The sequence below is a fragment of the Amblyomma americanum genome, chromosome 1 (assembly GCF_052857255.1).
Source record: "Amblyomma americanum isolate KBUSLIRL-KWMA chromosome 1, ASM5285725v1, whole genome shotgun sequence".
NCBI lineage: Eukaryota > Metazoa > Arthropoda > Arachnida > Ixodida > Ixodidae > Amblyomma > Amblyomma americanum.
This window is the reverse complement of record NC_135497.1, coordinates 89,075,082-89,098,998: the sequence shown is the minus strand read 5'-3', so window position 1 is coordinate 89,098,998 and position 23,917 is coordinate 89,075,082. Positions and strand designations below refer to the sequence as shown.

The 23,917-nt window shown below is 47.5% G+C and overlaps 1 protein-coding gene and 1 pseudogene across 1 annotated transcript in view; both read right to left on the bottom strand.

Annotated features, from left to right (window-relative positions):
* The window catches only part of LOC144110492 (putative fatty acyl-CoA reductase CG5065), a 47,120-nt gene extending 44,607 nt beyond the window's left edge, over positions 1–2,513 (bottom strand). Inside the window, exon 1 of the mRNA XM_077643480.1 lies at positions 2,370–2,513. Within this exon, the coding sequence (XP_077499606.1) occupies positions 2,370–2,513 (144 nt within the window). The remainder of the gene's footprint in view (positions 1–2,369) is intronic.
* Positions 2,514–13,863: 11,350 nt separating this feature from the next.
* LOC144133764 (uncharacterized) lies at positions 13,864–16,862 on the bottom strand (annotated as a pseudogene).
* Positions 16,863–23,917: the final 7,055 nt, after the last annotated feature.

Genomic DNA, 23,917 nt, shown 5'->3' with positions numbered 1-23,917 from the left:
ACGTCGCAGTCGTATTCGGCAACCGCGTGAACTGCGGAGAAATTCGGCGGCTCTTCGCTTGTTCGAACCGGCGGCATTCCTTGATGATTGCGTCAACCGTTCCGCAGTCCTTGTATACAAGAAGGTTAAAGGCGTCATCTGCGATGCCTTTGAGCACGTGACCTACTTTGTCGCACTCTGACATAGTGGCGTCGACTTTCATGCAGAGAGCTAATATGTCCTGAATGTATGATACATAGGACTCTGTGGACGTTTGTGCACGGCATGCGAGCTCCTTCTTCGCAGCGAGCTGACGCCCGAATGGCTTACCAAACAGGTCACAAAGCTTGCGCTTGCAGAGATCCCAGCTGGTGAGTTCATCCTCGTGGGTCTCGAACCATACCCTGGCAGTGCCCGTCAGGTAGAAGATGACGTTGGCCAACTTTAGGGTCGGGTCCCACCTGTTGTGTGTGCTCACGCGCTCGTACATTGCGAGCCAGTCCTCCACGTCGACGCCGTCCGTTCCGTTGAAGGTCCCAGGATCTCTCGGATGGGCAATGATGAACGCCGGGTTGGCGGACGCCGACGGAGCGGCCCCTTCGCTGGTCATGGTTGAAGAGCCGGCGAGCTGACGACCGCTGCGAAGTTCCGTACTTGCTGTGGCTGTACCCCGCACCTCACACCAATAATGTAACGTGAAGATGTGCACACCAAAAGGGAAAAGTATATTTACAGGGAAACAGCTTACAGCCACGCAGCCGAACAACCGGGCACGCGAAGCCCAGCAGCAGAAACGCACTTCGTCCTCTTCGCGTTCCAAGCGCGAGCGCACCAAGCACGAGCGTTCCAAGCACAAGCACAACCGTAGCAATATGGTATCGAGTATCTGTAGAGTTTCAGTTTTGTGTCTTGTATTGGTGTCTAAAATACAATTTTTGAGATTATCGGCATCGAAGATACTTTTTTGAAGTATCATGCCCAGCCCTGACAGTGACAGTAGAGCTTAAAGAAATTGTAGAAATCCTTGAGTCTAAGTTCGTTTAAACCCTTTCAAAAATAGTGCGCTATATCCAAGAGCCTAAAAAATCCACAAATCAGGAGACATTTCACAACTTAGAAACGCTGATTATCAGATTTATTATTATTGGCGATATCAGTGGTGTATCAAATTATCCCCATTACGGTGTCGAGTATCGGTATCGGAAATCGATTTTGGTTCGGTATCTTGCATTAATATTGGAAATACAATTTTTGGCGTTATCGGGTACCGGCATCGAAGATGCTTTTTCCAGGTATCGTGCCCCGTCCTCGTCTAGAGCGCAGCTAGTCTAATGTAGGCCGCAAGTGGCCCCCAATGAGCTGTCTAGTCTCCCGCGCAAACGCACACAGCCTGGTTCAGGCTTTGCCTGAATCACGTGGTCAAGACATGAGGGATGCGTTGCAAAATTCTGCTACCACATATTACAATGGCGACATCGTTGAAGGACGGAAAAGCGCTTTACACAACGGTAGCTGTAAAATTTGATGTCGAAAGTAATTTTGAGGCCGCGCATGACAGCTAGCCTTGCGCTCTGTCAGGCCTGGTTCGTTGATGTAGGTTGAGTCGTGGTGACGCCTCGGATGCAGTGTTGGCTGATTATTCGGGAACAGAGAATATGTTTGGTGAAGTTGAAGTGGCTGCCTTGTATCGCGCCCGCATAAGCTTCCAGTCGTGATAAGTATTACTCCACAATCATGGTCGAGTATGATTTGTGTTGAAGTCATCGTCAATGAAGAAGACAGCGCCAAGTTATGCCTCTCAAAGGTCCTCGATCCTTGTCCAGTCCGTCGCTTACAATTGTTGCGGATAAAAGGCAGCGATATAGAAGTATCTCAGCATACAATTAGAACATGGTCGGGAGCTCAAAGGTGACTCAAGCGCGGATTTTTGAAGCTTATCCAACACACTTTATTATTGTATAAGCGCTTCAGTGACGCAATAGTTAGGGAATATGTATAGTACATCTTTGGGACATCCCGTGCACTGGCACATTTAAGTCATTAAACCGTGCTCCCCGTACGTTTACATGAACGGTACACGAACTAAACAAGCTCATATTAGAAATAGAAAGCTTTCAATAAACTTATTTGAGAGGAAACAGGCGTAGCACGCATTGTTTGTGTAATAGGTTGACACCGTTGTCCCCGATCGACTGCAAGCACAGTGGTGGCTGGTGACCACATCAACGCACCTCTGTGCCACCCACTGAGTGCACCAAAACACTAAGAAGCTGAGCATTTTAAACGCTCTCGTCAAGCTGATAGGCTTTTTTTCTCCACAGTGTGCACAGTACTCACCAATAATGAGCGTATTGAAGCAGTAACGCATGTCTACAGCAGTGTTTACGTACCTTCCCAATGAACCCTGTTCCTCCGGTGACGAATACCACTCGGTCCTGGTAAAAGTGGGCGATCTGGGAGTCACCGCTTCCTTGGGTCACCGCAGCCGTTGGCAGGCTTGGCTGCAGCTGTTGGCCACTCAAAGACGACGCCATGGTGGACGCCGGTCTGCACACTGAAACGGGCGTTTCAGCGAAAAAATAGCAGCCGATGCCTTCACCTGTGATATTTCACCTTCAATATAAAGTATATGCGCTGTTAGGTTAACAGGATCGAGAAAACTGCGCTGGAGCAAAACGTAAATCTTACTGCGTGAAAAATGTTGGTGCTGTAGTCGACTTATGACGCCGGTTCGTAGGGCGGAGAAGCGCATTGTAGCGATGGCTCCTAACTGAGGATCAGGAGGAAAGTGATGGACCGTTTCCTCTGTGTGAATACATTACACACCACGTGTGGAGTCGCCAGAATTTCCGGGAGGTGAGCGGCCGCTTACAAAATGAGGAGACATGAGAGCACTGTGGAACGCAGTCATGCTGCGCCGGAGGCGTTCAGTCAAGATGTTTACATCAGCTCAGGTTACGCGCGTCTGTGTACAGCGACCTAGGGTACGTCTCGCCTATGCGTTCTATTTAGAGTTGTCTCAACAGTAAATAATCTTGTTTCTACGCGTAAACAAGTGCACTTCTTAGTAAAGTGTGCACTAAGCTTTAGAAACAAAAGTCTGTACAGCCTCATTGACGCATTCCATGCATACACATTTTTGAACAAAACTGCAATAGTGCCTATAGCCGACGAAGTTGACTGAAAAGGGGAAAAAAAAAGAATGACGCACAGGACATTAGAAAAACTTTTCTGATCACTGTAAATTAATAAAACACGCTAAGAGTCGGTGTTCTCAGTTTTCTTTATATACATATGCTTTTCCCAGGTTCAAATGCATTCCACAATCGGGAAATGAATGAGTGGTTGTTGCTGTCGACAAAATTATTGGGCAATTGTTTTTTTTCCAGTGCGCGATATTCAAGCGGAGATATATCTATATATACGTCATTTTGATGAAGTGCGCGTTCGGGGCATATTCTCGCACATTTTTTTATTGCTGGGTGTTTTCTGCGCGACATATCGTGCCGCTTTTACGACGCCGTTTCAGAACACGTGACTTTGCGTTAGTTCATTTAATTACCGGATACTGTGCTTTCGTGACAAAATGAGAGGAGCTGCGAAATAGTGAGACACTTCAAAATATCTGCAGTGCGTATAACCCTGCCTGAAAATTCATTCTTCACGTATTAGCTTTGTGAAAAGTGGGCTGCCGCGGGCGCTTTGGTCGATTCGAAGTGCGGTCCAGCTTCACAACTAAGCCACCACGTGTAAACACTCTAAAGACGAATTAGCCCATGTAGAAATAAAAAAGAGTAATCGGTACTCCAGCGCACTCACATTTAGGGGTAGGGTATGCTGCCCAAGCTTTGGGGCACATTTGCGTAACTAAAAATGCGGAATATTTGCGGTTGTCAAAGGAAACAAATTCCCTCTTCAAAGCCTGCGAAGTTCTTGCAGGTACGAAGATTTTGACCAAGCTTTCAATCTTCTCTCTTTGCTAACCTCAAGAACATTGGTGCTGCGTTTAAAGGCCTCTTTCTATTGCTAACTGCATCAAGTTACTATGCTCTGCAGTGGGAATATGCCTGCGAATACTAAGCATTCCGTACAGTTAGTGATCGAAATCTACTCGCCAACAGGGCCAGCATGCCTCGCTTTTAAAGGGAATGCGCTAGAGAACAGCTTACCCTCTTTCTACTCCCATATCGGTTAAGGTGTTCAGAATTTATGTATATTACTATTTTAGGAGGAAACTCGCGTGCATAGGTATTGGATCACAAACAAAAAATTACGGAGCGCACTTAAGACTACCTACGTGTTTTGAATGCGAAAGCAATTTCTTTTTTCACTTTTATTTCCCATTTAAATTTTACTTTTATTGTTGCCTAATTTCTTCTCTTCCTTTCTAATGACGCGCCTACTCATTAACATAGAGTCGTAAGGCAATGAATATTCTAGGTTCACATTTGTTCGCCGACAAGCAACGCGGTTTTGTGGCCGATGGGTTGCGTGCTCGCCTCGCAGTCCTGGGTTCAATTCTCGATGCCTTCGGAAGAAATTTTCCGTTTACTTGATGCCACGGTGACGTAATCTGGGATTTTTGGGACCACTTTTGCGGCCAATGACGACAACGCCGTCTTTCGTTGTCAATGAGCCATATAATGCTTTCTGTTGGTCGGTCGGTCGGTCGGTCGGTCGGTCGGTCGGTCGGTCGGTCGGTCGGTCGGTCGGTCGGTCGGTCGGTCTGTCGGTCGGTCGGTCGGTTGGTTGGTTGGTTGGTTGGTTGGTTGGTTGGTTGGTTGGTTGGTTGGTTGGTTGGTTGGTTGGTTGCACAACCGGATCGGATCGGGTCAACAGGAGTCCCTACCCGACCGGGCTTGCGGACCGTGCTCGGGCCACTTACATGCCCACTGATTCGAGCTCGGCACGTGGTAGATTTGCATCAGAACAGCCGGTTCCCTTCCTTAGCTCGAGCTGAGCTCGGTACACGCACGTGGTGTGAATAATGCAAAGGCGCGCAATGCATCTCGCCTGCAAAGGAGGAAACGGTTTAGGATTACAGCACCATCAAGGACGGGAAACATGAGGGCAGCACGAAAGTATAAACACTAAGAAAACGCAGAGAAGCGTGACCTGGGGTGATCTTTTCCGGTTCTCTTGACAAAGCAGGAAATGCCGCTGGTCGGTGCCACGTGTTAGGCTAGGTGAGAAAAGGGAAAGCGTTTGTACAGCGCACGTGGGGTTGTCTTTGAGACGCAGATGAATTAACCTTCTGACGACGCCAAGGAGGAGTTGTTTCAGAATATACAGTAGCATAACTTCCGAGATGAAGAGCACAAAAAGAGGAGTAGGGTTCTCATCCATGCGGCTTTTGTAGTAGAGTACATTGCCGCGTAAAATGTCCCTGTGCGCGCGACTCGAGCAGTAGAATTTACACAGTGTTTGGTTGTTTAATTCGGCGAACCCGAATCGGAACACACTGCGCCACAGCATCAACTTGTTCTCTAAGAAGTTGCGTCCGTTCAATTGATTTTACTTTTCGGACCGGAACTTATGTGGTCAGCGTTCCCACCTCCCGCAGGTGCAGGTCCTGAAGGTCTCTGTCATTCCCTTCATGCATTAAGCGTTTCACTCCTTTCGTCGACCGTGAGTTTAAAACATTAGTGTTTCTAACATGACAACTCGTATTACAACCGTCATAAACTTGTTTCTGAATTAACTGCGAAAAAGGCTGTGTTGGGCAAATTTGCCTTCGTAGTTGACGGCGCCACGGTTTTTACCTGCGAGAGATATCTCCTCGCTGCAGAGCCTGGTCTGGTGGTGGGACTTCTAAAATTAAATATCTATTGTCAGTCACATAGAGAGAGACAGAATAATAGAAAGGCGGGGAGATTAACCGGACATGGAATTTCTCTCTATTCTATGGAGCGGAATGGAAGATAAGAGCACCACATTGAACCTGTCCGTGAGGACCGTTAGTTGCACCGTGAGAAAACGGGGTCAGACGAAGGTTGGGGCCGTAGAACCAGGACTTAGGCTTCCATTAAGGGACAAGAATTGAATCGCTGCATCCAGGGATATTCGTGCCCCAGGGAAAACGAGGGCAGTCACCAAGTAGGTCAGTGTATCGGCTGCTGCAGCCGATAAAACATGACAGGACGGGTGCTGGGGAAAGAACGTAGTGCTTCATTTCGCGCTAGATTTATAGCCACTACTGGAAATAAGGGCGGCCTCCTTTCCCAGAGAAGCCGACTGTGTGCGCATGTCCCGTGGCTTGCGGGACGATGATTTAGCTACCGATACAGTCAGGAATTGTCACTCAATCACCTGTGATATTATCTAAATGAAGTGGCCTAGTTACTCAGCTCAACCATACCTATTGCTGAAAGTTCCGTTTAGATATCATTCAATACACTTGGGTAGAAATCGTATAACACTTCGTTAAGCCAAAAATTCTTTAGTTATGAACAACATCGGTGAAATAGTTTCAAAATAACAATTCAAACGTTTCTCGAAGCAACGAGAGCACACAAGGTAGAGTCCGAGCAACATTTTGTTTTATTGCACGCTGATATGGTTTGTCGAGTTTATCGTCCTGAAGCCGCACATGCGCTGTGAGAGACGCAGTAGTAGAGAGCTCGGAATTAATTTCGACCTCCTGGGATTTTTCAAAGTACGCTGGCTTCGCACAGCGCACAGGTGTTTTTCTATTGAAATGCGGCTGCCGCGGCTGTGATCCGATCCCGTGACCTTGCGATCAGCAGCCGAACGACATAGCCGCTGAGCGGGTGCATGTCACTTTTCAAACATCAATAAATCCATCACTAGCTAGTCGAAGGTCAAAGAAACGGCAATTTGTCCACCAGCGTGCACGTCATTTTCTCAAGGATAAGGTTGTCCTGAACATGGGAGTACAAGACAGCCGGGTTTCTCTGTCCACAGTTTTGACCCCCTTGGATGGCGTAAGCTGAGAAACGCGACAAAGCACACCGGCCAGCGCCTAAGAGAGCTAGGGCTTGGCATCGTCACAACAAGTGCTAGCAGACAGTATTAAACAACAGTCTGCCACAAAAAAAAACGTCCTGCCTGCACTTGTTTCGCTCGCAGAGAGAAGCTCCCAGCAACTTGAGTCCTGAAGGAGCCGAGCTGACCGAGTACTTCAAAGTCACATTCAAACCGTGCACCCAATTTGAAATGACGCAGTTGTGGAGTAGCAAAGATGCGAGGTGCCTGAAACCTGTCATGCTTGGTGCGCAAGTGTTAGCCACGGTCCTTCCGGATGACACGCAATTTTGCGCGGGTCCAAAATTCATTGCACCGCAGCACCGACGGCAATCGCACTTTCGAAAACACACTAACGGATATAATGGCGGGCTACATATCGTAACAGCAATTACGAAATTGAAAAAAGTTAACTATTACATTTTAGTTAACCAGCTTGGGTAGTTAATGCATTTAGCGGTTTTCTGGTGGTCTTCACTTGCCAGAAAACTATGCCTATGAAAACGCCTTTTTAACTCAAAACCTATTTTTTAAATAATGTTAGCAGCCCTCGGTGAAGCACACCGTAGTTCTCAGCGTACCCATGCTTGCTCCGTCTCTTTCGCGTTCGTTATTTTAGCTACAGCCTGCCGTAGTGCGAGCATGCTCTCCCCTTTCTGCGCATTTCCGTCGTGGTAAATGTAATTACAAACGCAGCATTGTTGGGTGTCCTGACGCCAGTTTCGCTGAATGAAGGATGCAGCGAAGATGGATTGCTGCCCGTATAGAAGTAGCGGATGTTATGTGTCCAAACATCCCGTAGCTTAGCTGGCAAGTCTCATTTCTCTTTATATGGCTGAGACATTAGTGCCTCGGCTGTGACAGTGCATGAAATTACAAAACGACAATGATAGCATAATAAGATGTTGTTCAATAATATAATTAAAGAAGTACATGACGCACTGTTCTAACTACGCACCGCTACCAGACTCTTCAACCGCTTGCCATCCTCTTTGATATTAGGGCGATGCCAGTGAGTTCTTGCTGCCATAATAGTCATCGGCGGCATCAAGCCTTGTACCGTGCGGATTTTTGAAATTGTGCGCCAGTACGCCAAGAGAGAGACTGGGAGAGAAAGGGGCAGAGATTAAAGCCTTTATTTGGGCAACCGAGTCTCGTGTACGCGCTTTTATCTTCTACCATCCATCATCCGTCATATGCGGACGAGCTGATCTCTTCGGTGTTTTTTGGTGGACAGAGGTAGCTACCCAGAAAAGTAATGCCATGGGGAGATTGGAAACATGCAGCCTGGATGCGAAGTTCGAAGAGGCAGCAAAGGCGGGACTAAATGATGTGAGGGGTGTTCGTTGCAGTCAGCTTATGCTTGGGACTTCGAGGTAGGGCTGGCATGCGTAGTGTGCTTCAGGGAAAGTCGTGTGCAACGTTTGTGCACACCGGATGTACCGACAAATACGAATTTTGGGGAAGTGGGCGGCAGAGCGGTATGGTTGGCGCGGAACGTTCAAGCACAATAGGGCGCTCTTCACACATTTATTGGCTTCAGCAATCTAATATGCGGAGGACATTTTGGTGCAATCCGGAACTCAGATTTAGCATAGAAAGGCACACAGAACACAATAATCAGAACGTTCGGAAGCTTTAGGAAAGCTCCACCCACAAGAAAAAATCATGATGTCATCACATAATATGGCGAGATCATGCACGCTGCCTACTCTAAGAACAGAAGCGGGCGAAGGTGGTGGCACATTCAGAAGCCACAGGACCTAGCTAATACCGATGTGCTGCTGGAGCCGTTTATGAGGCATCCTATGTGCACAATATTGTCACGTATTGGTGACGGCAGTCGAAGCAGCGATGAAGACGGACGAAAGGGTCTTCTAAAAGAAAATGTTATTGGGCTGACTTGCACCCAAAATGGGCTCAATCACTCGGCGGCGGCGAAGCGACAAGCGTGCTCGGCGGTCGTCAAACAGAATGCCCGCCTCTGTCGGCCGTGCTCAATTTAAAGCTGATAGCGAACTTTGGAGATAAAGAGCGCAAAGTTACTGAACATTCCGGAACAACGTAGAATCAGCTCTGCCTGGCTGCGATCAATCGAGATAAATCTAGTCGCGTCTTGCGTCGCAAACAAAGCGATAAAGTGGTGTGGCGGCAGATTTGAAAAACGAACAAACACTGCAAATATTCGCGGCATTACTCCCCTCTCAAAGAACCATCGACCCGATGCATTAAAACAAATAATGCGACAAATAAGGAAAAAAAAACGGATCTTGCGAAAATAGAGCATGGAAATGCAGTGGCCTTTAGCGCGCATAATACGGCTTCAGACGGACTACATGGACAACTTCTGGTCGTATGCGGCGTCGCTGGGGTGCAGTCATTGCGTCAGGGATGACTTCATAATCCAGTTCACCCAGCCGACGAAGAACCTTGTACGGGCCGAAATAGCGGCGCAAAAGCTTTTCACTCAATCCACGGCGGCGAATGGGCGTCCACACCCAGACTTGGTCTCCTGGCTTGTATTCCGCGTTGCGTCTTCGTAGGTTGTAGCGTCTGGCGTCGGGCCGCTGCTGATCTTTGATCCGTAATCGGGCAAGCCTTCGAGCTTCTGCGCGTTGAAGGTAGGCGGCAACGTCGACGTTCTCTTCTGTAACGTTGGGCAACATGGCGTCTAGCGTGGTCGTGGCCTTCCTGCCATGGACGAGCCTAAAAGGCGTCATCTGGGTGGTCTCCTGCACTGCGGTGTTGTAGGCGAAGACGACGTAAGGCAGAATGACATCCCAGGTTTTGTGTTCGGCATCGACATACATGGCGAGCATATCGGCGATGGTTTTGTTCAGGCGCTCGGTCAGTCCGTTGGTCTGCGGATGGTATGCTGTTATCCTCCGGTGGCTGGTTTGGCTGTAGCGCAGTATGGTTTGCGTTAGTTCCGCCGTGAATGCTGTTCCTCTGTCTGTGATGAGCACATCGGGAACGCCGTGTCGAAGAAGAATGCACTCCACGAAAAATTTGGCGACTTATGCTGCTGTTCCGTTCGGTAGCGCTTTCGCATCGCCGTAGCGGGTCAGGTAGTCGGTCGCTATGATGATCCACTTATTTCCAGATGTTGACGTTGGAAAAGGGCCAAGCAAGTCCATGCCAATCTGCTGAAATGGACTTGAGGGAGGTTCAATGGGGCTCAGAAATCCTGCTGGTCGTGTGGGAGGAGTCTTTCGTAGCTGACAATCTCGGCAGGTTTTCACATAGTGTGCGACATCGGCAGACAGTCGGGGCCAGTAAAACTTGTCTTGAATGTGGCGGAAGGTGCGAGTAAACCCGAGATGTCCAGCTGTCGGCTCGTCGTGTGAAGCCTATAGAACGTCTTCGCGGAGACAAGTAGGTACAACAAGGAGGTAGGCTGTTTTGTTCGCTGTAAAGTTCTTCTTCACAAGGACCTCATTCTGCACACAGAAGGAAGACAGTCCTCGCTTGAATGAAGCGGGGGGTGAAGAAACCTTGCCTTCCAGGTACTCGATGAGGCCTTTTAGGTCGGGGCCCGAGCGTTGCTGCTGAGCAAAAAAAGCTGGGGCTGATAGGTCCTAGGAAGGCGTCCTCATCGTCGTCCGGCGGCGGTGCATCTACAGGGACTCGTGAGAGGCAATCGGCGTCAGAGTGCTTGCGTCCGGACTTGTAAACGACGGTGACGTCAAACTCCTGGAGACGCAGACTCCATCGGGCGAGTCGGCCAGCGGGATCCTTCAAATTGGCAAGCCAGCAGGGCGCGTGGTGGTCGCTGACCACCTTGAACGGCCGTCCGTAGAGGTAGGGGCGGAATTTCGACGTAGCCCAGATGATGGCAAGGCACTCCTTCTCAGTTGTCGAATAGTTAGCTTCGGCCTTGGAAAGGGAACGGCTAGCGTATACGATGAATTTCTCCGACCTGTCGCTTTTTTGAACGAGGACGGCGCCTAGTCCCACGCTGCTTGCGTCGGTATGAACTTCAGTATCGGCGTTTTCATCAAAATGCGCCAGGATCAGCGGGGACTGTAAACGACGCTGAAGTTCCTTGAAGGATTCTGCTTGCGGCGCTTCCCATTTAAGCGGCACTTCTGCATTCGTCAGTTGGGTCAGGGGCTCGGCGATGCGCGAAAAGGTTTTCACAAATCGTCGGTAATATGCGCACAGTCCGAGAAACCTGCGCACTGCTTTCTTATCGGCCGGCGGCGGAAACTGTTCAATAGCAGCTGTTTTCTGCGGGTCTGGGCGTACTCCTTCCTTGCTAACGATGTAGCCTAGAAACAGCAGCTCTTCGTAAGCAAAGTGGCATTTCTCTGCTTTCAAGGTTAGGCCAGACGACTTGATTGCGTCTAGTACTGTTCGAAGTCTTTTGAGGTGCTCTTCAAAGTTCGAGGCGAAGACAACGACGTCATTTAAATATACCAGACAAATTTTCCACTTCAGGCCTGCCAGCACTGTATCCATTACTCGCTGAAACGTCGCCGGTGCGGAACAGAGACCAAATATGCTACGCCCTATCTACAATGCATCTCATGCTTACACCTACTGTCCACGATGGAATAGATTGCCTTTTCTTTTCTCATCACTGTCACTAAATACTTGCTGTATACCGAATGATTCTCTTAAGATGATCTGCTTTTTTAAATAGGCTTTTTGAGTTATAAGTGTGATTTTTTCGGCATATTATATTCAGCGGTGAAGCGCATCAGAATGCAGCTAAGGCGTACTAACTTTTCTGTCGAAATTCAACCTTGCCTTACAAATTCACCGACACAAGAATTTCCTGGTTGCAACACAAATTCAACATTGCATGTAGAGACTGCTCATGAGAACTCCTACACCACCCAAACAAGAATTTTTGTAAGGGAGGCTGCGTCCTGCTTTTCATTGCTTGTGTCGTCGTCTGTGCGCGCTGGACGTGTGCACAGTGCATCGAGCGTCTTGCACTGAGTGTCGAAGCAACGATGAACTGCAGATGTTCCCCGAGTAGTCGTCCAGTTGAACCCTCTGAAGTAAAGCTATAGTTCTACTCGCTTTTTGTTTCTTTAAGTTCATACCAGAAATCGCTCGCGACACAACTAAAAAAAACACCTAGCTGCATCTTCTTTGCTACAGACCGACGGGTGAAAGCACCTGGAGTGACACAATACAGGTCCGGTGTTTCAGCGAACACGGTAAAACTCCCAACCAGGAACAAGATAGGCAGCGTCGGAGATAAGACAGTTTGCAGCAACCGCTATCAACTTCCTCGTTGCGCGTAAGCGTGGTGGCAGAAGCCGGGCAGCGGCTCTCCACGTCACACCGCCTACCCTTGCCCTCCTGTTGAAATAATGGTTTCGGTATCTTGGGTACACGCAATCGGTTCCTGGCATGCATGCTCTATGGCCAGCAGGTTTCAGTTTCAGTTGCATTCTGTGTATTTTGTCGGTATGGCGTAAATGACGTTTATATGTTGTCCATAGTGTGCAGTGTCTTTCTGTGCGGAGCATAGTAGTATCCCTACCCAGGGAACTGCGCACAAATTGTGTGACACATTCCAGCTCAAATTCATTCGAAAAGTAAGAAAGGTCCTTGTTTACTTTCTGAGAGTCTGTGTGGCTGCTTAGCGCATATAGGCGCAATACTGAGGCTGATAAACAAGCAAAGATAAAGGCCGCTTTTTTTCTAACCGCTTACGGATTTTTAAGAAGAAGGCGCTGATATCATGAATGCCGCCTTCACTGTATATGTATTTGGCCCCACACCGAGGCTAGCTGTGGGTGCGGCAGACAGGCGTTCGAGATGCGTGCATTGTCACGGCTGCCGTGTGCAGCACGCGCTCTTCTTTCGTAATTGGCATTGAACTTTGCGGCACGCTTTCTACCGTCAGCAGCCTCGAATAAGCAGCACGGCGACAACGCGCAGATTTTTCCTTTCCGCTTTGGCTCAGTCAAGAATGGAACGCTGTGGGCGCTGATGGCTAGCGAGTTACTCTTTTTCACCTAAAATAATTGCAAAAGAAGTCTACTAATGTCTGCTGCCCTGTCGCATCTTGGTGACTAAGTTATGTTCATCACTAATGCTGAAAGTGCTTGCCTTCAACCGCCACGCATGCCATGAATCTCTCCTTAATGGACTTCAGCACTCGTTTCATAACCTTCAGGGGTACATTCGCTCATGTCGTGGTGATTCTTTGAAGTCTGCCACGTCTTCATGTTCAGTTGCGTAGACTTTGTTCTTGACGTAACCGCAAAGAAAGCAATCCCCTGGAGCTAGGTCGGGTGACCTAGGTGGCCTGAACATAGGTCCACCGCACCCTATTCACTGACTGGTGAAGAGCAGGTGGCCGCCCTTCAATAGCATAAAACACAAAATATTACATCGTAGAGTCGAAGGCATGTAAAAAAACCACAGTACATTAAACACACTTGTGACTAAACTGTGGACTAGGTTATAATAAATAAGTGACACAAAGAACCCCTTATATCACTGCTGCAGGTACAGGAATACACAAGTAATCCACTGTACAAACTGCATTGCACAATAATATAGACACTAATACAATAATACATAATAGACACTGCAACAATAGTACAATAATATACACTGCACAAGAAGAGCACATACAGAAAAAAGGTGTGACAAATAAGTCATTCACCAACCCCAAAAGGCACTGTCTGAGGTTCAGCTCAGTAAGAAAAAAACATTGCACTTAATTGCCAAAATACTTTAAAATTTTAGAATAAAAACAAAGAACTGTCATTTAAACTCTGGGCTAGAAAGCATGCATGACGCAAACAAAAGAAGGCTCATTGCACTACAACACGCCGAAGTTCACCAAAGAAATCACATGAGGAAACTGCAATAAAATACCTGCAGTGCAATTTATTGTAATTAAATGTACGATGTACAAGTTATGGAAAATTACTTTTGAAGAAAGATTGGGGCTTTTGTGTTTTCTGCCTTGTGTTCTTTTATAATATGAAGTTGATCATTCCTTTGTTTGCATAAGTTGTTAAGCATTATATTTGCTGCACAGTTTGCAACAATTGTGAGAAGGAGCTCGTAGGCATGCCCATTTTCGCATGCATGTATGTCCTCAAGCCTCGGTAGAGAGTTGAGCGTCAGTTGGTGAACGACATTCCTTTAGTTGGGCCCATGGAGAAATTGTGTGCAGGCACTTTGTGTCACAAGCTTTGTAACTACAACCTCCGTGTACATGACTATTGTAATCACAAGGGCAGAGGGAAACTTGAGTCCACCTCGGTCCAGTTGTGCGATTAAGGAATGGGTGTCTTCTTCCATTCCCGTCTCACTTCCGGTGACAACCAAGTGTCCTCGGCAACTTTCATTGTAGCATGCGCACAATACCCGCCAACATAACCAATAACTAGCATCCGTTCTCTGAGTGCATCAAGGTCAGCGTCTACAACTTGAACACTAAAGGAGGTTCCTACATCTCTGACACTGTCTCTTAGATGTTTCTGAAGTCATCAGTGCTCATCTTTGGCAGGGCATTTTGAAGGCGAATCCTGCCCTCTGTCTCACAAAGCTGTCGAACAGATATGTGGTACTGCCCACCAGCCATTTGCCGGTACTGTCCAAAACGACTCTCCAGAGGATTCGTTTGAACTTTCCCTAGTAGGACATACTTAAAATGAAGTTCACTTATGCAGTACTTTGCCAATGCCAGTAAGGATTGAGCAGATAGCCTTAGGGCACTCAATGTGTCCTGGGTAAGGACCCCAGTGTCATGGCCATAAAATTCCCGGACATCAAGCCAGGTAATGAAACCATTCAGAAAAGGTGCTTTTGGGTCATCTGTACTGCAAGACATGGGTTCTTCGTAAAAAGTACGATGATGGAAGCCTTTATTTGTAGTTTTTACGTTGACAATACTCCACCAGCGAAGAATGATTTTGATTAAATCTGCTGTTCCGCATGTTGAAAAGCAGCATCACCACTGCGAGCTGCCAGGGCTGTGGCTACGTGCGGATTAAAAACCTGCAGTACCAGCTTCACATTTTGCCGTTCCAAGTTGCTCGGATTAAGTGCCTTGGATGTCAAGCCATACCCAGACTTTATCAGTAGAGATGACTCCTCTTTATGTAAATCTCTCAAATTCTTAATTGAGGTAGTCATTTTGGATTCAGGACGAATATCATTGTTTGAAAGCTCAAAGCGTGGGTAGAAAAAGCAAGTCGCCGCATTTTTCTGATTCAGCCAATTGTTTCTGATACACTTCAAAAGATGTACAGCGTCTACCACATAAAAAAATGGCCGTTCTGGATCTGCCAGATGTGGATTAACATGACGAAGCATTGGCTTTGGCAGAAACATCTTAATTACCTTTCTGTTTAGAGAGTTATTGTCACAAACAACGGCCATGACCCTGTACCCAATCTCTTCTAAGCGTATGATCACCTTCTTCAGTATGGCATGAAGTTGGTCGCCCTGTATGGTTTTTACCGGAAGAATGTGTGCTACCTCCTTGAATAAGCTCAGCAGACTTTGTATCATAAACACGCGTACAGATGTGGCTGCATCGCCGGAATTAACTGCAGCACCACATATGCTGCCCCACTTAAAATCAAAACAAGGCTTGATATGAATTTCGTCAAGCATCAACGTCACTGTCTTTTCATGTGGCTGCAGATGTGTAAATATCTCGGAAACATACTGAAGAAAAGTTGCATCAGAAGAACCAATTTCTGGGCACATTTGTACATATGAGCACACTTTCCTAATAGCTCTCGGACGGGGCAAGGCAAGTGTACTTGTTTTTTTCAAATACTTGTAGGCATGCGGCGATATTGTGTGGAGAATGCATGCAAACACCATTACCTGTGTGCTGTACTGAATACGCTCTGCAGAGAGCAGTGTTAGCTGTTCCTTTAAAAATTTCACACCCCTTTCTTGTTTCCATTAATGCTTGCTTCCAATTTGTCTAGAAGGGAATTTACTGCAAGCGACAGGTGGCGAGAACTACAACGCTCGCCAGACTCGCCAGACAACATGCACAGGTTGTTCAAAATTTCCAACAAGGAACTTACTTTGCAAACTGAGTCTGGTACAACAGCGCTACCAAGATATCTTGATCGCGGATCCTTGGTAGCAGGCTGAGACTTGGAGGTTTTCGAACACTGTCAATGACGCCTTCAACCAAGGTTCACGATCGTTGGTGATGCTCAAAAACATCGTACACTTTTCTTTATGAATCACAGTCCACTGCACTGACACTGAGGCCACTTGCAGGCGCGCCTTTAGTTCTTCGAGTGACGAAAATTGGTCTCTCTCCTGCTCCGCTTCATATGACGCCAGTGATCCTTTGACCGCACGGGCGAATTTGGAGGCTTCTAGTCGGCTCCTGTTAGCGTCAGGTGCTTCTCTCTGGCTGTTTTCTCGTGCTGAAAGGTATGAAGGGCAGCTGGGAAATACGGTAGACACCGATCCACGGCGCAACCGCGGCACTGGCAATCGAACTGTAAGAACATTTCCTGTTCTTGGATCCGTGCACGATGTCGCCGTCTCGATGCATGAAGTGTCGAAATGATTCGGCGCAAACCTGCACAAACGTACAAACGTTTCGTAAACATCTCAGAATCCACTTATTAAAATAGCCTAATGCTAGCCCTTTTGTCTATAAGCGTGTTTGCAGCAAAGAAATGTGGCCACAATCAATCTATCTGGGCTTCGGAAGTATCACAATAAACGTGCTGATTAAGTAAAAGCAACCAGGAGCACATAACAGTACCATAAACATTGCTTACCTTAGTGTACGAAGTGGGCCCGAAGTCCGTCCTTGGAATGGCGCGTAACCACTTCTTGAAAGTGTCGTCGTCTTTTGGGAAAGAAAACACTTGTATCTTCCTGCCCGTATCGTAATTGCCGGTGCACCCCAGCACACAACACTTGTTCGGCATTTTAGTATCCACTGATTTTAGTATCCGCAGAACAACGACGAGAGACGACAAACGCGCCCACGCCGCTGCAACCAACCGGCCCGCGCGGCGTAGGGAGCGTGAAAGAAAGAACAGCAGCGACTAAATCATGTCGCTGGCGATGCTGCTTCTGCAAGTGTGAGCCTGCCGGATGTGGCGTAAAAATTTTGGGCGCAGGCCTGAAAGGTGTTCAGGGGGTAATGCCAGTACCCGTCTCTGTCTTCACTTCGTGGCGCCCTGCGCAGCCGCGCTGCGAGACTGCTCAGGGTCCCGTACGTGGCTGCTGATTACGATATCTGCTGCTAGTTTAGCAAACAGTCCATGTATTCGCTAAATGAATGCTTCCAGACAATTGTACACGACTCAGCATTTACCGCACGGATACGTAACTCCCCCAAGAATGCGCCCATGACGGCGACTGCATCTCGACGCTACTTTTGTTTACATATATGCATCTGTATACAGGCAGCAATTGCGCATTAGTTCGGCATGAATTGCAAGCGGCATTACACTTAGGTTAAGCAGGTTAATCTCTTTAGTGCCGGCTGCGGGTTTAGTTGTTTGCGCAGTGTGATACCTCTGCAAGAATCACCGAAGAATGCGAGCGCCCTGGGGAATGCTTCATAGCCAGGTTGTTGACAGCGCGTAAGACCGGCGTTTCTAACTCGTTGTTACTGCTTACTTGCATTCTCCGATGTGTCTAGTATTTGAATTTAGATTGGTTTATCTAGAGGTATGTTCGGCACCCATTTGAGATGAACAAAATGGCTTAATTTGTTGCCCTCTAGCGACAACGACGACTGTAGCTGCCGCCGTGGGCGTCTGCACCATTGACCGACAGACTGGGTCACACCGCCTAGCAGCGGCGCTTCCCGCTTGATGTATTTGTGTCCTAAGATGTAAGCAATCCTCGATTTCAGGTCACTGTTGTAAAAACTACGCTCGATGACCATTTGAATTCACTAAAACATCTGAACTCGCTCTCCACAATCGCCGACATACGAACCCGGCGGACTCGCTAGGCCTATTCGTAATGCAGGTGAGCCGAAGGGTGAACATATGTAATGTAGTCGCTCGTTTCGCTTATTGGTATTACGGAGAAGGTGCAAACAAGACAGTCATCGTCGCATCGACGTGAATGTTTCGCTCGGCCGCCGATATAAGGTGCCGGCTGGTGTGTCAGCCACGGCATATATGCCGCGATCTGCCCACCGACCGCAGAGTCGCCGAAGCAGCGCCTCGCCGATATCGCGCGTCGTCGTTCATAGTACGTCACATTACTGTGTTGTGATGTCACTGCTATTCACTGATATCGTTCCCAGGGCTCTACGTCACCACCTATAGCGCTAGCGATGGACCTCGATCGTGAGAAAGAGCGCTTAGTAGTGGCTGTTTGGAGCTCAATTAAAATATATTTCAAGCGCTTGTTGCATCTAATACTTCGCCGTGGGTGACCTTACATAAAGAAGCCCATAACAAACTTACTATAACCTCAAAATTTGATGTCCCAACCCATTTAACCTTCACCTTGTCTTTGTTCATCTTAGGTTGTAATACAAGTACCTGCAACATTTTCCCTGCATGTACCGGTACTTTGTTTGAAATGCTCACGATATCAGGTGTTTCAGGGAAGCCCACTATTAATTTGAAAAAATAGGATTTTTGAGATAAAGAGAAGCGTTCTGCGGCATGTATAGCAACATCAGTGTTGGCGGACGTCAAAAAACAGGTGAATTATGTTAAACAAGTAAAATAAAGCCGGCTACAAGTCGCTAATTGAAATCAGGAGCCTATTAAATCAGGCATTAAAACTTACTGAATCACTTTACTTGTTAACGTGATTCGCTTGCTTTTGAGGTCCGCCACCTCTGGTATTGCTATGCCACAAAGCGGTTCTCTTTAGCTCAAAAACTCTTAAAAAATTAGTGGGGGCCTTAGCTGAAACACTTGGTATGTGTGAGTTTGTTCTTTATTGACAATTGTCAGTCATTTACCACTTTTGTGAAATGTAAAGCAATCCCTGCCGCAGCTGCCTATTAAGGGTGCGTGGCCCCACTGAAACCGTTACCTGGGCTTTTTGCTGCGCCTCCTTTCAACGATGTGTTCATGTTGAAAAAAATCAGTAAATAATAAAGGGTAGTCCCGTGCCGTGGGCGCACAGCTGTCATACGCTTCCAAAAATGATTGAAACTTCTCGCCCATGGGCGGAAATGTTCACTGTGTTACGCTGGTTCTTTTCATGAGTGAGAAATTTGGCACTGCAACGCTCATCCTGGCATGCTCTCAGGTGCCCCGACAACGACTGATAATGAGCTGCTTTTGCAGTAAAAAAATGTCAGATATTACACCCGTAACTGAATAAGTGCCTCTCCTTCTGACCTCCTTGCAGAAAAAATTTTCCTGTCTGTCTCAACTGTTCCGCGCGGACTGCTTCCATCCTCTCAAATTCAATTTCCTCAAACAGATGTAGCTTTCACTTTGCATAATTTATTAAGCGGACAACGCGTGGAAACTTACCATTTGACCGACACTTGGACCCGTATTTTCCAAGCATGCATTATCGATCCCTCACGCCACACCCCTCCCTTCACCCCCTGGTTCTTTCACGACAACAGCTGTACGTTCCTCTCCCTTGGCATCCACTCTTACCCCAACGTACCCCTGGTTACCTTGTCTGCGCATTATGATCCCGGTTAAAATCAATTTCCCCCTCCTTATTTGTATTCCTGGCGCACATGTCCAATAACCCCTATGAGTGCAAACATCTTGAGCAACACGGAAAGTCGTGGCGCAGACGCAGTTCAGTACGTGTGCTGGAAAACACCCGATATGTCACTTGGAGGCCCGAATAGTTCAGTTCGCTGTGGATGGAACTTTATTAAGAGCAGTCACAGACGGAGATTTGTACATTTTACAGTCTACTGACAGCAAGCTGGCAGGTCAGTGAGTAAATTGTTTCGCTGCTACAGCAATCGACTGCAGTCGTCCAAGTGCGCAAACACCCAGGTTTTTCAGCCATAGGCGGACAGTTCAAACAATGCGGGCAACTCTGCCAGGGTGTAGCTGTAGGCAACCTCGTCCCTCGCGCCCAGGTTGGCAGTTTTCATCTGTCACTGGTGGCCAGAGATATACGCACTGATATTAGACGAGGGACCAAAGAAGGGGCCATACATCAAATAAGAAGCTGAATACTGCTGAATTATATGGAAGCGCCCTTGTCTCAGGTGTGCGAGGATAACGTCCAGATTGCTGGAGTTGGAGTTCAGCTGGCATCTTGTAAAAAGAGACGTCCGTTCCCTTGCCGCTGTCAAACTGCCCTTCTCTCTTGAAGATGCATCTCTTACGATGTTCGGGGGTGCGACACAAGTAGGATGAATGCGAAGCCGTTGTCATCAGAGGTGAGAAATGCTAGCGGGCTCACATATGCGTTATCGATGTCTCGATCTGTAGCCTCTTGCATCGCACAGACAGCATCACGCTTCTATGCGGGAGAGAAGACGAGCTTGAATGGTGCCCCTTCGGTAAATACGCACAGAACAGTATCTACAGAAGAATCAAGATGACTGCCATTGCCCAAATGAACAGCCATCATACAAGGACGAGCGTTCCAGCTTCCGCAGCGCAGGCATTTGTCTCTCTTCGTTCAAGTCAGTCAAGTATGTTTCTGTGTGGTCTATTCTTATTAAAAAGCACGCACTAGAAAGTCTTGTCGCTTAAGTATGTCCTCTCATGGCTGGCATCTCTTGAACTCGATCTGCATGGGAAGAAAACGAAATAAAAAACCGACCACTCGATTAGGTACGGAAGCGAGGGGTATGAGCACTACGTAATGTGAATTAAAATTTTTAATCTTGTTTTATGCCAGCAACTTCAGCTGTCCGTCAATAGCAGTGCAAATTAGATTGCATTCTTGGTTAGAATTGTTTTTTTTTGGCAATAGCGCGGATGCGGTGCCTATCCACAAGAAGCGCTCAGAGAAATTCTATTTCAGTGCCAATTGTAATCAGTTAATGCCATGCGCACCGCATGGCTTCTTCGTTTGTTGAAATTAAGTGAATTGAATTTTGTGGGATATCGCATCGCACGTGCAGTCATGGACAAAAGTTTGGAGGAGGCGGTTTAACGAAAAAAAATTCTTCGTCCCTTCGTTAGTCAGTGAAGTTTTTTTTTCAGATATTGGAGCACGTGTGCCTCCCCGTGCGTCAATGGTTTTCATTGTACCGCTCATCCCGACCGAGAATTTCCACAACCCGCATCCTGAAAACTTTAGCCCATGACTTCGTGCACGTCCATTCATCGTCCCGACAAGAGACAGCACAAGTGATCGACGCCGGTAGCGGTGGAACCGTTACACGGTCACCGTGGTGTCGCCAAGGGCAAGGCTGGTTCAACCATTCGTACTCTTTTATAGGGAGAGCAGGAGAGGGAGAACAGAGGAACCGCCGTCTTAAGCCTGGGAGAATCTGCGAGGAGCGCCCCGCTGCAGGCTGCAGTTTCACATGATGCGACTAGAACGAAAACGTTCGGTGCAGTCGCTGATGTCGCAGGGCGATTTTCAGTGAGTTCTTTCACATGCAACGCGTACCCAGAGAGTTTTGTCGGAGCGGCACGCGGTGTTTCTTGACGCTTGTATAAGAAACCCATGATTAAACGCCACAGTAACGCAGCACGCCATGGGTTGCAGTTGCAATCACACATAGGTACCTTTAGAAGTAAGGCAATATTTCGTATGTTTTTATTAGAAAAAAATTTACCGGGGGAACTTAAAGAACTTACGTGCGGGTATAATGCTAAAGCCATTGCAATTCTATTCCAATTCTATTCTGTCTCTTTGTAGTTGGGACAGTTGTGAGTACTAGTACTCACTCATGATTAACATAATGTCACACCGTTTCGACGAGTTGGGAGTTTGGTAACACCACCTCTATTTGGCGACGCTAGATTATTCGTGTCGATCAGCCATCTAATGCTTTCGAATTAATAAACAGTTTCGCTTCCGCCGCTGCAGTTCCTCCAAAGTGATCGCACATCACATGATCGACGTCACCGCGTTCCGCACTAAGGCAGTCGCAGAGCGACCACATTGACGCTGCGATTTAATTCAACCGGACGGAATACCGCAGCAAGCAAGCACCCTGCGGCTAAGCTGACGCTATCTCCAGTCCAGAACGACGAAAATCGCAGCTTGTGAAACGGAGCTGATGCGGTGATGGGTGTCGCACGGTGTGCTGACCTCTCTTGAGCTGCAGTAATGGGAACTCCCCGACATTCAAGGCGCCGGTGCGGTTGAACGTGAACCTTTTCATATTCCCCTTGGGTACAACTTGCATCATTCTGGCACAGTAATGGCCGCACATAAAATTGCAAGCAGCGACATGGCACGTCAGCTGCGTCTAGAGGAGGGGCATGGATGGGGCTCCAAGGGCGGGACGGGGTGTTGTGCTCAGAACGTCGCACATAGGACATAAAGGGGAATGCTCCCGAAACCATGCCCGCGAGCGCAATGCGCAAAAAGATCCCTGAACGCGTTCCCCAAAATTTCTCAGATAATAAAGTGCTCAATCGTAGCAGCCATCTGCATGGCCTCATCACTGCGTCAATCTTCTCGCGAACCACCTGGTGATAATCACTCGACTTATACTCTTGGGTCAAAAGCTGCTTAATTTTCTCTGTAAAGAAGACAGATTGGTTGAAGTTTGGCACTTTTGATTTGTCCTGGAAAATGACAACCAGCTGGGCTACGGCTAAATACGACAAAATACAAGGAAGCCCAGCAAAACCAGGGTGTGACAGGCACACCGGGCGGTCTTTATTCCCTCGGGAACAGCGTTTTTTTATCCGCTGCTTGCTAATCGTGTGACTTTACAAACTACCCAAACACGCATTATTGCTACAGTTGACATTGTTAGTGTGGACACTCGGGCAAGATTGTACATCATTCTTAAGAAAGAAAGTTGCTACGCAATGCGCTGTGCTGTCGTCTTTCCCGTCACGTATTTGTGCGGAGTTTTTGCTTCTTAAGTACAATTGACAAACTAATCGAAATACCCTGACTAAAGCCTTACACAGTCGGTAGAATTATTGTGGACTGAAAGAGGAATTATTTCATTTTTTTTTCTCTCGGAACTCGTTTAGCCAATACAATTCGCTTAGATTTGATGAACTCTAGCGACTCGTCGGTGCATTCGTCTCATTAAGCCACGAGGCAGAACATGACATGGTTCTAGTGTGATGGAGACTGTGGATGCAACATAAATGAGGATATTTGGAAACCAAGTGTGCGCTTAACAGACTAGGACCGAGGGAGAACTTGCACGGCACACAAGGCGCAACTTCCAACTTTGGTTTGGTTTGGTCTATGGGGGCTTAACATCCCAAAGCGACTCAGGCTATGAGGGACGCCGTATTGTGAAGGGCACCGGGAATTTCCTCCACCAGGGATTCTTTAACGTGCTCTGACATCACACAGTGCACTCGCCTCTACAATCTCGCCTCCATCGAAATTCGACCGGCGCCGCCGGGATCGAGCCCGCGTCTTTCGGGTCAGCAGCCGAGCGCCGTAACCACTGAGCCACTGCGGCGGCTACACCCAACTTTAATAACGTCACCTCATTACAGGCGTGCTTGCATAAGTGCAGTGAAACAGGCGAGGGCGTACAAAAAATAAAGGGCGAGATGAGGAAGGGGGCGTGTCTAGACGACTTTAACAAGCAACAAAACTGGCTGAAATCAGGACAATAGGAACGACAAAATGAGGAAGTAATCCGTAGGCAAATTTGCTGATCCACGCTCAAATTGAGGCTCTCTAGCAATGCGAAATATTACAAATCAGGAAGATTTATTATATAAATAACACTTGATAGAAATAACCTTAAATTGATGGCACTGCAAGCGCCAGGTTGGTCACTCTTTTTACTTCATTTTATTTCACTCGTGGTTAAATTATGCGTTTGTGTGTGCGTGTGCGCGTGTGTGTGTGCGTGTGTGTCAAATCGCGGCACTCCGTGAAGCACTTTCGTTATGAAATTCTCTGCCCC